The sequence below is a fragment of the Pan paniscus genome, chromosome 1 (assembly GCF_029289425.2).
Source record: "Pan paniscus chromosome 1, NHGRI_mPanPan1-v2.0_pri, whole genome shotgun sequence".
Taxonomy (NCBI): domain Eukaryota; kingdom Metazoa; phylum Chordata; class Mammalia; order Primates; family Hominidae; genus Pan; species Pan paniscus.
In genome coordinates this window covers 166,819,854-166,834,159 of record NC_073249.2, presented here as the reverse complement: position 1 = coordinate 166,834,159, position 14,306 = coordinate 166,819,854, and the positions used below count along the sequence as shown (strand labels likewise).

The 14,306-nt window shown below is 39.1% G+C and overlaps 1 protein-coding gene across 1 annotated transcript in view; it reads right to left on the bottom strand.

Moving 5' to 3' along the window:
- The window catches only part of C1H1orf87 (chromosome 1 C1orf87 homolog), an 82,302-nt gene that overhangs the window by 27,932 nt on the left and 40,064 nt on the right, over positions 1-14,306 (bottom strand). Inside the window, exons 7-8 of the mRNA XM_003824230.4 lie at positions 13,992-14,157; positions 5,932-6,029 (exon numbers count right to left, since the gene is read on the bottom strand). Of these exons, the coding sequence (XP_003824278.1) occupies positions 5,932-6,029; positions 13,992-14,157 (264 nt within the window). The remainder of the gene's footprint in view (positions 1-5,931; positions 6,030-13,991; positions 14,158-14,306) is intronic.

Genomic DNA, 14,306 nt, shown 5'->3' with positions numbered 1-14,306 from the left:
TGGGACACTGCTATAAAGATACATGAAAGTGTGGAAGTGACTTTGGAATTGGGTAATGGGTAAAGGTTGAAACATTTTGGAGGGCTCAGAAGAAGACAGGAAGATGTCGGAAAAATTTTGAAACTTCCTAGAGACTTGTTGAGTGGTTTTAATCAAAATGCTGACAGTGATATGGACAATGACGTCCACGCTGAGGTAGTTTCAAATGAGAATGAGGAACTTTTTGGGAAATGGAGTAAAGGTCACTCTTTCTACACTTCAGCAAAAACAATGGCATCATTTTGCTCTTGCCTTAGAGATCTGTGGAACTTTGAACTTGAGAGAGATGATTTAGGGTATCTGGCAGAAGAAATTTCTAAGTAGCAAAGCATTCAAGATGTGACCTGGCTGTTTCTAATAGTGTACAGTCATAAGCATCTAGAAAGAGATGGTCTAAAATTGCAATTTATGTTTAAAAGGGAAGCAGAGCAAAAAAGTTTGGAAAATTTATAGCCTGACTATGAGGTAGAAAGGAAAAGCACATTTTCTGGGGAGAAAGTCAAGCTGGCTGCAGAAATTTGCATAAGTGATGAGGAGCTATATATTAATAGCTAAGACAATGGGGAAAATGTCTCTAGGTCATTTCAGAGATCCTGGCAGCTCCTCCCATCACAGGCCTGGAGGTCTAGGAGGGAAAAATAGTTTCGTGGGCTGGGCCCAGGCTGGGCTTGAGGCTCTGTGCAGCCTCAAGACGTGGTGCCCTGCATCCCAGTTGCTCCAGCTCCAGGTGTGGCAAAAACAGCTGTGGCAAAAACAGGACTCTGTGCCTGTACAGAGTCCACACTAGGGCACTGCCTAGTGGGGTTTGAGAAGAGGGCTACAGTCCTCCAGACCCCAGAATGGTAAATCCACTGACAGCTTGCAACCGTGTGCCTGGAAAAGCCACAGGCATTCAATGCAAGCCTGTGAAAGCAGTCAAAGTAGCTGTACCCTGAAGAACCACAGGGGCAGAGCTGCCCAAACCCTTAGGAGCCCACCCCTTGCATCAGTGTGCTCTGGATGTGAGACATAGAATCAAAAGAAATTATTCTGGAGCTTTAAGATTTAATGATTGCTCTGCTGGGTTTTGGACTTGCATGGGGTCTGTAGCTCCTTTCTTTTGGCACATTTCTTCCTTTTGGAATGGGAGCATTTACCCAATGCCTGTACTCCCACTGTATCTTGGAAGTAACTGACTTGTTTTTGATTTTACAGGCTCATAGATAAAAGGGATTTGCCTTGTCTCAGATGAGACTTTGGACTTGGACTTTTGCTTTAATGCTGGAATGACTTAAGACTTTGAGGGACTGTTGGGAAGGCATGATTGGTTTAGAAACGTAAAAAGAACATGAGATTTGGGAGGACCTGGGGGCAGAATGATATTGTTTGGCTCTGTGTTCCCACCCAAATCTCATGTCAAATTGTAATCCCTATGTATTGAAGGAAGGGCCTGGTGGGAGGTGATTGGATCATGAGGGCGGATTTCCCCCATGCTGTTCTTGTGATGTTGAGTGAATTCTCATGAGGTTTGATGGTTTAAAACTATGGCACTTCCCCCCTCGCTGTCTCTCTCTCTCTCCTGCTTTGCCATGGTAAGATGTGTTTGCTTCCCCTTTGCTTTTCACTGTGATTGTAAGTTTCCTGAGGCCTCCCAGCCATGCTTACTGTACAGCCTACAGAACTGTGAGTCAATTAAACTTCTTTTCTTTGGAAATTACTCAGTTTCAGGTAGTTCCTGTAGTTCCTTATAGCACTGTGCGAACAGACTAATACAGCCAAGAACTAGGCTAGATGTTGGAAATATAGTGTGAGGAAAATAGTCATGCCCCTTGCTAGCATGGAGATCACTATGTAGACATTAAACTAACAAATCACACAAATACACACATAATTACAAATACTGATAAGTGTTAGCAAATAAAATGACTGGGTGCCATGAGAGAATACAGCACAAGGAACCTGATTTTGGTGAGGTGGGTAAGGAAGGCCTTCCTCAAGTTGCTCATGAGATAGGGACTGGGAAGAATTTATGTATCTGCATCCCTGAGAATATTTTGAGGGATTACCTCTCTAATTCAGTTCAAGTCAATGTATCCCCAACCCCCAATTCAGTTCAAGTCAATAAATATTTATTGAGAACCTACTATGTGCCAAGCACTGCTCTAGACACTTTGGATACATCAATGAATAAAACAAAGACCCTGACTTCCCCATGGCACTATCATCTACTGTCTGTCAGGGAGATACAGATAATAGCTATACAGATGATAAATCAGCAAATTACCTAATTCATTAGAGGTTGATAAGTGTATAAAAGAAAACAAAAAGAGACTAGCTGAAGGGGAACAAAGGATGGGGACCACAGCTTTAAATAGGGTGGTTAGTGTAGTTCTCATTGACAAGGAGATATTTGAGCAAAAACTTGAAGAAAGTGAGGGAGTTAGCATAAGGATATCTGTGGGAAGAGCTTTCAAGGTAGAGGGAACATTCAAAAGATAGGTGTTAAGGTGAAGTCTGCATAGTGTGTTTGAGGAAGAAAAGAGGCATGGTGTAACTGGAACAGATTAGGGAAAGGAAATTTTAGATGGAGCCAAAGTGATGGGGGAGCAACTCTGATAGAGGACCTTGATTTTTTTTTTTTGCCTTCTACGTGTAATAACATACTCTTGCAGTGTTTTGAGCAGAGTAATGATGCAAACACTTTTAGGTTTTTTAATAGACAACAATAGCTGTGGGAGTGAGGATAAACTAGGTATAAGAGTAGAAACAGAGTTTAGTTAGGAGGTTATTACAGAAATCCAGGAGAAAGATAATGGTAGTGTGGATGGGTGTTGTTAAGTAACAATAGAGGGGGTGACAGGGAACCAGATTCTGGATATGAGTTGATTTGCTAATTAAATAAATTAAATCAATAATTAACAATCTTTCAAAGCAGAAAGCACCAGACCCAGTTGGGTTCACTGGTGAATTCTACCAAAAATTTGAGAAAGAAATTACAGTAGTTTCCCCTTATCCACAGGGTATATATTCCAAGACCCATCGTGGATGCCTGAAACTACAGCTAGTACTGAACCCTATATATCCTATGCACAAATTTCTTTTTCCTTCTTCACAATTGTACAAATAGATTTGTTCTTTCTGTAGATCTTAGACACCTCAGCATACATTTTTTTCCCTCATTAAGTTGAGAGCCTTCATCTTTTTACATAAGAAAGTACTTTACAGTTTATCTTTGGCATATCCAAGTTGCCAGCATTACTACTTTTTTGCTTTGAGGCTATTAATAAGCAAATAAGCAAAATAAGAATTACTTGAACACAAGCACTGCGATACCATGACAGTCAATCTGATAACCAAGACAGCTACTAAGTGATTAACACAGGTGTAACATATACAGCACAGATATGTTGGATGAAGGGAAGATTCATTTCCCAGGCAGAACCAAGAAGGACAGAATAAGATTTCTTCATGCTACTCAGAATGGTGCACAACTTAAAACTTATAAATTACTTATTTCTGGAATTTTCCATTTAATGTTTTCAGATCATAGGTAACTGAAGTCATAGAAAGTGAAATCACAGAAAGGGGAAGGCTACTATAATTTGTCTTTTTCTCTGTGTGCTTTTAAGGTTTTTTCTTTACCACTGGGTTAAGCAATTTGATTACAATGAACTTTTGCATGGTTTATTTCAAATTTCTTGTGTCTGAAGTTCATTGAGCTCCTTGCGTCCATGTCTTTATAGTTTTCTCCAAATTTGAAAAAAATGGCAGCTATTATTTGTTCAACATACTTTTCTTCTCTTCATCCCTCTCTTCCTTTTCTGAGATTCCAATTTCCCATGTATTAGGCTGCTGGTGTCACAAGGCCCAGTGATGCTCTGTTAGTTTTTCCTTCATTTTTTCACACTGAGTTTTATTTTACATAGTGTCCGTATCTATGTCGTCAAGTTCATTTATTTGTTATTGTGTTTTAACCTCCGTTGCTTCCATAACAAACAGTTTTCTTTCAGGTACTGTATTTTTAAAATAAACCTCATTTTTTTAAAGTAGTTTTAGATTTTATAGAAAAAAATGTAAGATAATACAGAGAATTTTCATATACTTCATACTTGTTTTCCCTTTTTGTCAATACCTTACAATCATATGATACTGTTGCTGTGATTAATGGACCAATATTGATACATTATGATTAAAGTCCATAATTCCAATATCCTTAATTTTTACCTAATATTTCTTTTCTGTTCCAGATTCCCTCCAGGCTATCCCATTACATTTAGTCTTCATGTCTTCTTATGTTCTTGTTGGCTGGGACAGTTACTCAGATCTTCCTCATTTTTAATGGCCTTCACAGTTTTGTGGAGCACTGGCTGGGCATTGTGTAGAATGTCTCTCTGTTGTGAATTGTTTAGTGTTTTTCACATTATTACACTGGGGTTACATGTTGCAGGGGAGAAGACATTGTATTTTTTATCTCTAGAAGTTCTATTTGGATCTTTTTTAATCTTCCTTATCTTTCATTATGTTCATGCCTTCTTGAACAGGAGAAGTGTATTTATAAGTGCTCTTTTAATATGCTTCTTTACTAATTGTGTTATCTGTGTTGTTTAGGAATCTGCTTTTATTAACTTGTTTTTCTGTGAATAATAAGTCCTACTTTTCCTGCTTCTTTTTGTGCTTAGCAATTTTTGTATACATTTTAAAATTGTGATTTTTGCATTGTTGATTGAGATTTTCTGTTCCTTTGAAATTGGGGGACTTTGTTCTTAGATAAAATTAAGTTGCTCAAAAACATTTTGATCATTTTCAAGCCTTGTTAGAGTTTTAAGATTTGTTGAGTTTGTCTGGGGTAATTTGGCACCATTATTACAATGATGTACTTTTTTAAGGTTTCTACTCAATGCCGTATGTGTTACGAGGTCTGCCGCACTAGCTGGTGGAAACATGAAGTATTCCCAATCCTATGTGAGATCTAAAAATGTTTCTACCTCTTTCTTTTGGTGTTACCTTTCCTGGCCTTGGGTAGTTTCCTCAAATGGACACATTAGCCAGCACTTACTTGAAGATTTAAGGGTAACTCTTGGAAATCTCCAGAGATGGCTCCCTGGGGATTTCTCACTTCTCTACTCCTCTGTACTGTGCATTTTAGTCTTTTTGGCCTTCTTGAACTCGAAACTCTGTCCCTTTAACTCAGGAAGAATGCTGGGCTCTGCCTGAATTCCCCATTCCTATGCAATAAGCTAGGCTCACTTGCTTTATTTTTCTTCTCCCAGGAGTCATTGTTCTGTGCTGCTTGCCGTTCGATGTCTGAGAATCACTGCTTCATATATTTTGTCCTATTTGTAGTTGTTTAAGGTAGAATGGTAAGTCTAGTCCCTGATAGTCTGTAATGGTTGTAAGTGGAAGTTTCCTGCTTTGTTTTTCTATGGCCAAGAAGACCCTTTGGTCGCAATAAAAGCAAACATTCTTAACTCCATCAAGTGATGAAATCGATTGCTTCACACATAGAACTCCTACTCTAAAGACAGATCTATGTGATTGGCCTCCTAACAGAAGACAGAGTGAATAAAAAATTCAGGCTGCTATCACAAAATGTCATTCACTAGGTAGGAGTCTAGAAAATCAAGATCAAGGTGCTGGCATGTTAAGTTCTTGCTGAGGACGCTCTTCCTGACTTACAGATGGCTACCTTTTGTATCTTCACATGGCAGAGACAGGAAACTCTTATGTCTGTTCCTCTCATTACAAAGACAATAATTTCATCATGGGGGTTTCACCTTTATGACATCATCTAAACCTAATCACCTCCCAAACCAGTCTCCAAAAACCATCATATTTGAAGTTAAAGCTTCACCATATCATTTGGGGAAGGGGTGGTGGATACAAACATTCAGTTCTTAATAAGAGTTGACTTACTTTATTTCATTTTGGTAACCCAAATCTTGATGGTTAAGCAATGTTTCCAGCAGGCTCAGGGTCAGATATAATCCATGCTTCCCACATATAGCCCTGACCTACAAGTTAAAAAAAATAAAAAAGATTTGATGTTTCACTAGGATACAAAATGTTTCAATAGAATACAATTAATATTTGTTTTTTCTCATAATTGGAAGCTATATTATTTTGACAAAGAATTAATACCCAGGAGTACATTCTACCATTGAGGTATCCTTCAGGATACCATTTAGGACAAGAATGTGCAACTGAATGCTTACCAGCAAGTTTTTATTCAGTTGACACAGAGGTATACTTCATTACTCAGAAGTCACTGGGGTTTGAAATGCTGATCTTACATTTTTATCAGCCATGGAAGGGGTAGTCAATGCCTATGTATTACACATACTTGATTATATAGGTAAATTGCTAAATGTTTTTGTATCATCCATTTTGATTAGCCAAACAAGCTTGTTGTATTAGCAGGGTTAATATTACTATCTACATTTTATATATGAGGAAACAAAGACCTGGAGGGATTATTTCCTTAATGTCACATAGCTAATAAGTTATGGAACTTAGTCTAGAAACCAGATGCTCAGATAAATATTTGTTGAATGAATGAATGAGGTGTCATTGAAGTTTCCCAAGTTCATAATATGTTCTAAATCTTGTTCTGAACTAGTACAAACTAGTTCAGTTCTCAGGTTGGTGGGTAAGTGACACTTAGATTCAAATATTTCAAACTTTTAGGGTGTAGTAACTTTTGTTGTATATTTAGAATAATGGCTAAACATATAAATGATAGAACCAAACAGACCTTATCTGAGCACAGATCTGCTGCCTGTGATCTCTCTGATCTTGGGAAGTTACTTAACCTTTTTTAGGTCCTACAACTTCATTTACTAAACAAGACTAGTACTTTCTATTTCCCAGGATTCTGTCAGGATTGCATGATAAAATTAGCATTTAGGATAGTGCCTGGTTCTTAGTAGGCATTTGATTAATATTTGATGAAATAAAGAAAAGACAGAGGGAGGAGAGAGGAAGCAGAGTGAGAGGAAAGAAGAGAGAAGAGGGTAGAGTACGGAAGAAGGAAAATAGAGAAATGGAAGAAGGAAGAAGAGAGGAAACAAGGGAGGGAGAGAGAGAGAGGTAGTGGGGTATCAAGGAAGGAAGGAAGGGGAGAAGGAAGGAAAAAAGAAATGTCAAGTTTAATGTGTGGACTATTTACACTAAATTAGACATTTCTAATAGTAACTACGTAAAAAATGAATATATAAGTAAATAATAGCAGCTACTAAAATTAGCTATTTAGTCCAAACATAACTACAGTTGAGCATCTCTAATCCAAAAATCCAAAATCTGAAACTTTTTGAGTGCTGACAGGTCACCACAAGTGCAGAATTCTACACATTTGTATTTAACACAAACCTCGTTTCATGCACAAAATTAATACAATTATTGTATAAAATTACCTCCAGGCTATGTGTATAAGTGATATACAAAACATAAATGAATTTCATGTTTAGATTTGAAGTTCTGTCCCCAAGATAGCTCATTATGTATGTGTAACTATCCAAAATCCAACAAAACATTCAAAATCCAAAACACTTCTGGTCCCAAATATTTCAGACAAGAGATACTTGACCTGTATTTTTAGTCACTGTTACTATTTTTAGAGGAAGCTCAGTCTAGTGCCTGTATTAAGCCTATCTTTTTATATTGATACTTCAGCCTTCGCAGGGCTTTGTTGACCCTGGAGAGACTGCCCTTCCTGAAGTCTGCCTTTTATCAGCTAACCAACTTATCCAAAGCCCATACTCCAACCATCTCTTTTATTGATGCACTCACAGAGCCACTATTTCCCTGCTCTAACCACCCTGGGGCCAAGTACAGAGCCTGCTGGTTATGCAAGCCAGCCAATCCTAAGCCTGTTTACCCTGCTCTGCCCATTCCCCACAAAAAAATCTCAGGCCCACATTCCCCTCACTCTCTCTGCCTCCTGACAGAACCTGGCGCTTCCTCTGGCCCTGCATGGTGTGGCCTGGCCCCGCATGGTGTGGCGTGCCTGCTCCTCTTAGCAACCATGAGAAACAGACTATCTTTTCAGTAGCAGTCATCTCATCTCCTGATCTGTTGGTTTCACCATACCTGAATAATCATAAAACCAACATTTTAAAATGACAACAAAAAGCTCATCTTCGTTTGTCTTTATGAAAGGAAAGACAACCAATCGGGTTTGAAACTTGCATGTTCCTGTGTATAGAGGAGAAATGTCAGGGAAGCTTAAAAGAGGGGGAAAAAAAAGATTGATTTGAAACATGAAAAAACGAATAGAGTTTGCTAGAAGAATAAGGAGTTGGGGGGCATTCCAGGCTGAGGAAAAGCATGTGTAATTATGGGTGAGAAAGAGCACGGTGCTTTTTAGAAGCAGCATATATTTTGACATTATCTGTTCTGCTATCATACCCCTTTCCAGGCTGGGCAGTAATTATCTGTTATTTGTTGAGCATTTCTACAAGGTGGTGGCTTACTCAGGGCTGGGATTGGGTATCATTCATTTTCTTATCACCATTGGCTAGCAGAGTATTGAAAAATAAAGGATCAATAATTATTGAATAAATGTATATATGGGTGAAAGACGCCATGAATGCATGAGTTGAAGAGTGGAATGTGTATGAGTGGAGGTTGGCAAAAAAATAAAGTTCAAGAGTCAGAGATTGGTCACACTAGGCCATTTTACTCCATAAATAAGAACTGAACTATCTTCATGATTAGAACATATTGATGTATTTTTAAATATCAATATTAAGAGATTATTCTAAAAACAGATCACCTACTTCTGGCAACACTGAGTTTTGCTTTAGGCTAAAATGAACAGCATATTAGAAATAGTACATCAGGGTTCCTAGAAGCAGACTGATTGATAGCTGCTAAGAACTGACTGCTGCCAGTTAGAGAGGCACAACAGAAACATCTACCAGAAAATCACAGCAATTCCATGTTATTCACGATTATTATTAAAATCCTTTAAAACATCAATATTCATAATGATGACCCTTGTTAAGAAAATGTTTCTATGTAGTTTATTCTGTTTAATAAGGAAATGTTTTTAACCAGAAGTAAATAAAATATCTGTTATTAAAAAACATGTGAAATAAACATTCATTTCCCCAAAATGCTCCTTGAAAGATCAGTGCACACTGTCTCAGCGCCCTCTTTTCCCACAGATAGCTCCATTTGCATTTTACCTCTTCATTCTGCTTAAACTCTGTTTACCAAGTTACTAGGAACCTCCGTGGTTTTAAATTTAATGAATACTTTTCAATCGTATTTATAGATGATCTTGTTGCAGCATGAGACATGGCCGATCATGCCATCCTTCTCCAAACTCTCTTTGTTTTTTGCTTTTTTTTTTTTTCCACTCCCATGTCTCCTTTGATTGTTTTGAATTTCCTTTCTTGGCTTCTCTTTGTTTACTACTCCTTAACAATGAGTGCTCTCCTCAGCCTTCTTCCATTCTCGCTTGCCATTACATCCTTGGGTGATCTTAACTACTATGAATTCCACTCCATATTGAAAAGTCTTAAATTACTATTCAGGTTTCACCTCTCTACCCAGATCAACGTGTTCAAAACTGAACTCATCACTCCTTCCTCTACCCCTCTCAATTATTCCTTTTCTGTTTCCTATCTCAGAGAATGGCACCACTATCCATCAAGTTGCCAAAGCCAGAACTTTGGGAGTCATTCTAGATTTCTCCTAAGTCAGGGCCCATATCTAATTAGTCATCAAGACTTGCTTTTCTACCTTCTTGATGTCTCCATCCCTCCTGTTACTGCCTTGGCTTAAACCCTCATAATTTCTTGCCTGGATTATTGAAACAGCCTTCTAAAAGGTCTCTCTGCCCCTAATTTTGCCTAATTCTAATCAATTCTCCAAATTCGATTGGAATGCTTTTTTTTCCCATTTGAATCTGATCATATCATTCACTTGTTTAATACCCTTCAATGATTCCTTTGGACCTTCAGTATAAAATTCATGCTCCTTAGAAAGACCCTTCATAAACTGGCTCCTACTTTCCATTCTAAAGTTGACTTGAGCGGGACTTACAGTTTCCTGAATTAGCCATGCTCTCATGTCAGTGCTTTCACATTGCGACCTCTACCGAGAACACTTTTCCTATCTCTTCCCCTGTCCCCCCAAGTTGTTGTTGTTTTTTTTTTTTTTTAGATGGAGTCTTGCTCTGTCACCCAGGCTGGAGTGCAGTGGCAGGATCTTGGCTTGCTGCAACCTCCGCCTCCTGGGTTCAAGTGATTCTCCTGCCTCAGCCTCCCAAGTAGCTGGGACTACAGGCATGCGCCACCATGCCCGGCTAATTTTTTTATTTTTAGCAGAGACAGGGTTTCACCATGTTGGCCAGGATGGTCTCCATCTGTTGACCTTGTGATCTGCCCACCTTAGCCTCCCAACGTGCTGGGATTACAGATGTGAGCCACCATGCCCGGTCCCCCTGTCCCCGCATTCTTTGCCAAACTTGCCTGTCCTCTAAGATTCAGTGTTTACATCATCTCCTCTGGAGAGCTTTCAGGTGGGCACATTGGTGTTCCTTCTCTGTGTTCAGAGTTACTGCCGTCATTGCACTGTCACATAGAATTGTGATGACGTATTTAAAACATTGCCTTTCCCCTGAGCTCCTTGAGAACTCGGGAGCCCAAACCATAAAAGTCTGTTGTCCTCAGTGCCTACCACAATGCCCAGAACATATTGAGTGATTATTACGTCAAACGCAAGAAAGGGTTAAATATGCCATATTGATCAGAAAGGTGGCTGTTGCATTGGAAGAGGAGAAACATTCAAAGTTAGTAAAAATCTTTTTTATACTTTTAAGGCAGAGCTTCCAGTTATAGAAAACACTAAATATGAAAATAGAACCTGACAAACTACAGAAGGAGGTCTTACAGTCCTGGTCCACTTAAACACATGTCCTAGCTAGAGTCTTGCCACAAGAATGAACTTCACATTCACAAACCCAGGCTATCAGTAAGGGGACTCCCTCCCAATGATGAGGAAGCTACATGAAAATGAAGCAAAGAGTAATTAAAACAACCTATGTTCTAGCTAGCTCTTCCTGGGAGGCAGGTTTGGGAGCAATGTGGGAGGGTTTGTGCTATGAAGCAGAAAGAGGATGAGTTCAAATGTTGAAGAATATGGATTGTGTAAAAGGGTTAAACTGAGCCTGCATGCATAGAATGTCTTAGGTTCTACAACCCTATTGAATCTACATCTGACTTGGGTAATAGTTGGGGAAGTTAATAAATCAATGAATGTGTATCCACATTGCCTTGGCAGTCCTGACAGAAACCATCATTGCATTGAAGGTATGCTAGAGGAACAGGATGAGTGAGTCCGCAGAATGAAGATGACAGATACTTTATATGCTTCTATACTGATCTTTGTGGATGGTCAGATTCCATTGATTTTAGTGACAAGACCCATAGAATATCCTTTAAGACTGCATTTATCTATCTTGGAAGTTATAGATGATCTGTGAACCCTCTGAAATGGTGGCAGTCTGGATGTGCTTTTAAATTTTTTTTTTAATCTTTCTGGAGAGAGAGTGCATAGCTTTCATAGTCTGTGATTCTCTCTTCTGCACCCAAAGGAAATTCAGAGCTACTGGTCAAAACAACCCCCACAAAAAACCCTTTTAACTCAGTCATAACCTTTCCTTGTCCACTCTGAAGTCCCGTGTTCAGGAGTAAGGGAGTTGAGGTGTGATAGTGGCTGCTTCTTGTTTCCAATGTCCCTTGGGCTTCAATTTGCCTCATGTTCTGGGGAAACAGAATTCTATTTTACATGCCTCCCAGAACTGTATTATGCACTGAGTGAGTTCCAGATGTCTTAAGAGATGCCAGATGGCTCACGAAAGGCAGACCAGCTTCAAGGAAAATGTACCCCATCTCCTTGGATCTGAACCATAAAGTTAAGCTTTCAGGGACGGCTGTGGGGAGAAGAACATTCAAGATTCAAGGTCTGCCCTGATAACCAGACCTCAATGTGGCCATCACTTGACTGTGGGAAGATTCTCCTTTCTTAGGCTGTTTTGAAGTGAGACCCTCACCAAACACTGATTTCTTTTTTATAAGAAGGAAAGGAAGCATATTTAGTGAGGGCCTTATAAATCAGATAGTATGCTAAATGCCTTCACATATTTATTTTATTTAATCCTCACATAGACACAGGAGGTAGATATTTGGGACCCAGATTTGCCAGTGGAAAATCTGAGACTCAAAGAGGTTTAGTAAATATATTTTGATTTTCAAGTTGTTTATGTTTCATTCTATGAGTATCATCTGAGAATATTCAAACTTCACCATTGGGTTATGTGGTTTCTAATCTAAGAAAAAATTGCTGCTAAGAATTTTTAGACTAAGAGTCTATTTCTGTAGATCTTCTCACAAACAAGTAAAGGCCACATGTGCTGTGTGGACTTTCCTGCAATGCTCTATTTCTCTTTCTCATGAAATATGCTTGCATGTATAATATTCAAACACACACACACACACACATACACACACACACACAGAGTTTTGCCTTTGCATGTTGATTTTAAATATAGAAGTTAAAAGAAAAATGCTTTTGTCCTAGAATAAGAACTCATTTTCAGCATATCATGTCCTTGCTCCTTAGTAAATATCACCGTTCTTTTAAATTCTCTGACTCCCTCAATTCCAACCTCTGCATACCTAGATGAAAGGCATTTCCCAATATTTCTAACAGGGATTTTTTGGCCTATAATTTCCAATTCTTTCTAATCTTCTGGAATTCTAACTCTTGTATATTGAACTCAATGGAATCATCCAGATATCTTCTACCTAATGAAGTGCCAATTCTGCCTCTCAGTTTCCATAACTCTTCTGGACTTTGAATCCTGGCCTTGCCACTTGTTAGCTGTGACTCTTGGGTGATTCAGTTGGCCTCTTTGAGACTCAGGTTTTTTGTTTTTTGTTTTTTTTGAGACTGAGTCTCGCTCTGTCACCCAGGCTGGAGTGCAGTGGCGTGATCTTGGCTCACTGCAACCTCCACCTCCCAGGTTCAAGCAATTCTCCTGCCTCAGCCTCCTGAGTGGCTGGGATTACAGGCATGCACCACCATACCTGGCTAATTTTTTTTGTATTTTTAGTAGAGACGGGGTTTCACTATATTGGCCAGGCTGGTCTTGAACTCCTGACCTGGTGATCCATCTGCCTCGGTGTCCCAAAGTGCTGGGTTACAGGCATGAGCCACCACGCCTGGCGAGACTCAGTTTTAAAAATTTATTAAATGGGTATTATAAGGACTACCTAGATTTTGTAGTATTTTGTACAGAATTAACTTTGTAAGTGTTACATGAGATAATGTAAGCAAAGCATTTAGCACGGTGCTTGGCACTTAGTAAAAGTGTAGTGATGATGAGGTGTTGCTAACAGAGTTACAGTAGTAGTGGTAATTATTATTTCACCTGTATCCAAAGAAGCCTTATGATGGGGTTTATTTGGCTGCAGAAGTTCCATGAATTTTTATGGTTCTGGATTATCTTCCATGAAGCACATCTGCACTATTAATTAATGCTCCAAAACAGCATGGTAGCCTCTATTGGCAGTAAATTACATCGGTCCCTAAAATTTGGTTTTGCTAAGGGTTGGGACACCACATGCTGTTCTCATTGGAAGCCAGGAAAGAGTGTGAGAAATAAACATTTGGCCTTGCAAAAATAGTTGTTTTCCATTATGAAATATTATTTGAGTGTTGTCATATTCTCTATTATTAACATAAAACAGCCCAATATAAGTAATTCCGGGATCAATTTCACAATTCCTGTACATTTCACAATTCCTTTTCTGCCTTGTTTTTCACTTCTCAGGCAAAGAAAACAAACAATTGTGTAATGTAATCCACAGGCAGAATACGGATCAGCCCTGTGCCTTATTACTATAGACCCAATGCCCTGAAGTGGCCTTTACAGAGGAACAAATCTGAAATTGAATTTTGGTTACCTTAGGTGGAGGGAGGCAGCCAGAGAACGAGCGATCTTCTTTTCGAAAACTCAGATTGAGATTGTCTATGTTGAGTCTGCCATTGGTTGTCCTTAGTGCCATCTTCAAAATCTCCAACAGACTCCTGTTCACTTCTGGCTGTGAGCTGGAGTGCTGAGGTGGAGTGCTGATTGTAGGGGAAATGGGAAAGGCTATGAAAAGGTTATCCACCCAAGGCAGCTGCATGCTTTCCTACTACATTTCTCAACTTTGCTACACACTATGGAACCAGACAGCCCATCTACGTAGGCCCTCTCAGTCTTGGGAACCTGGTCA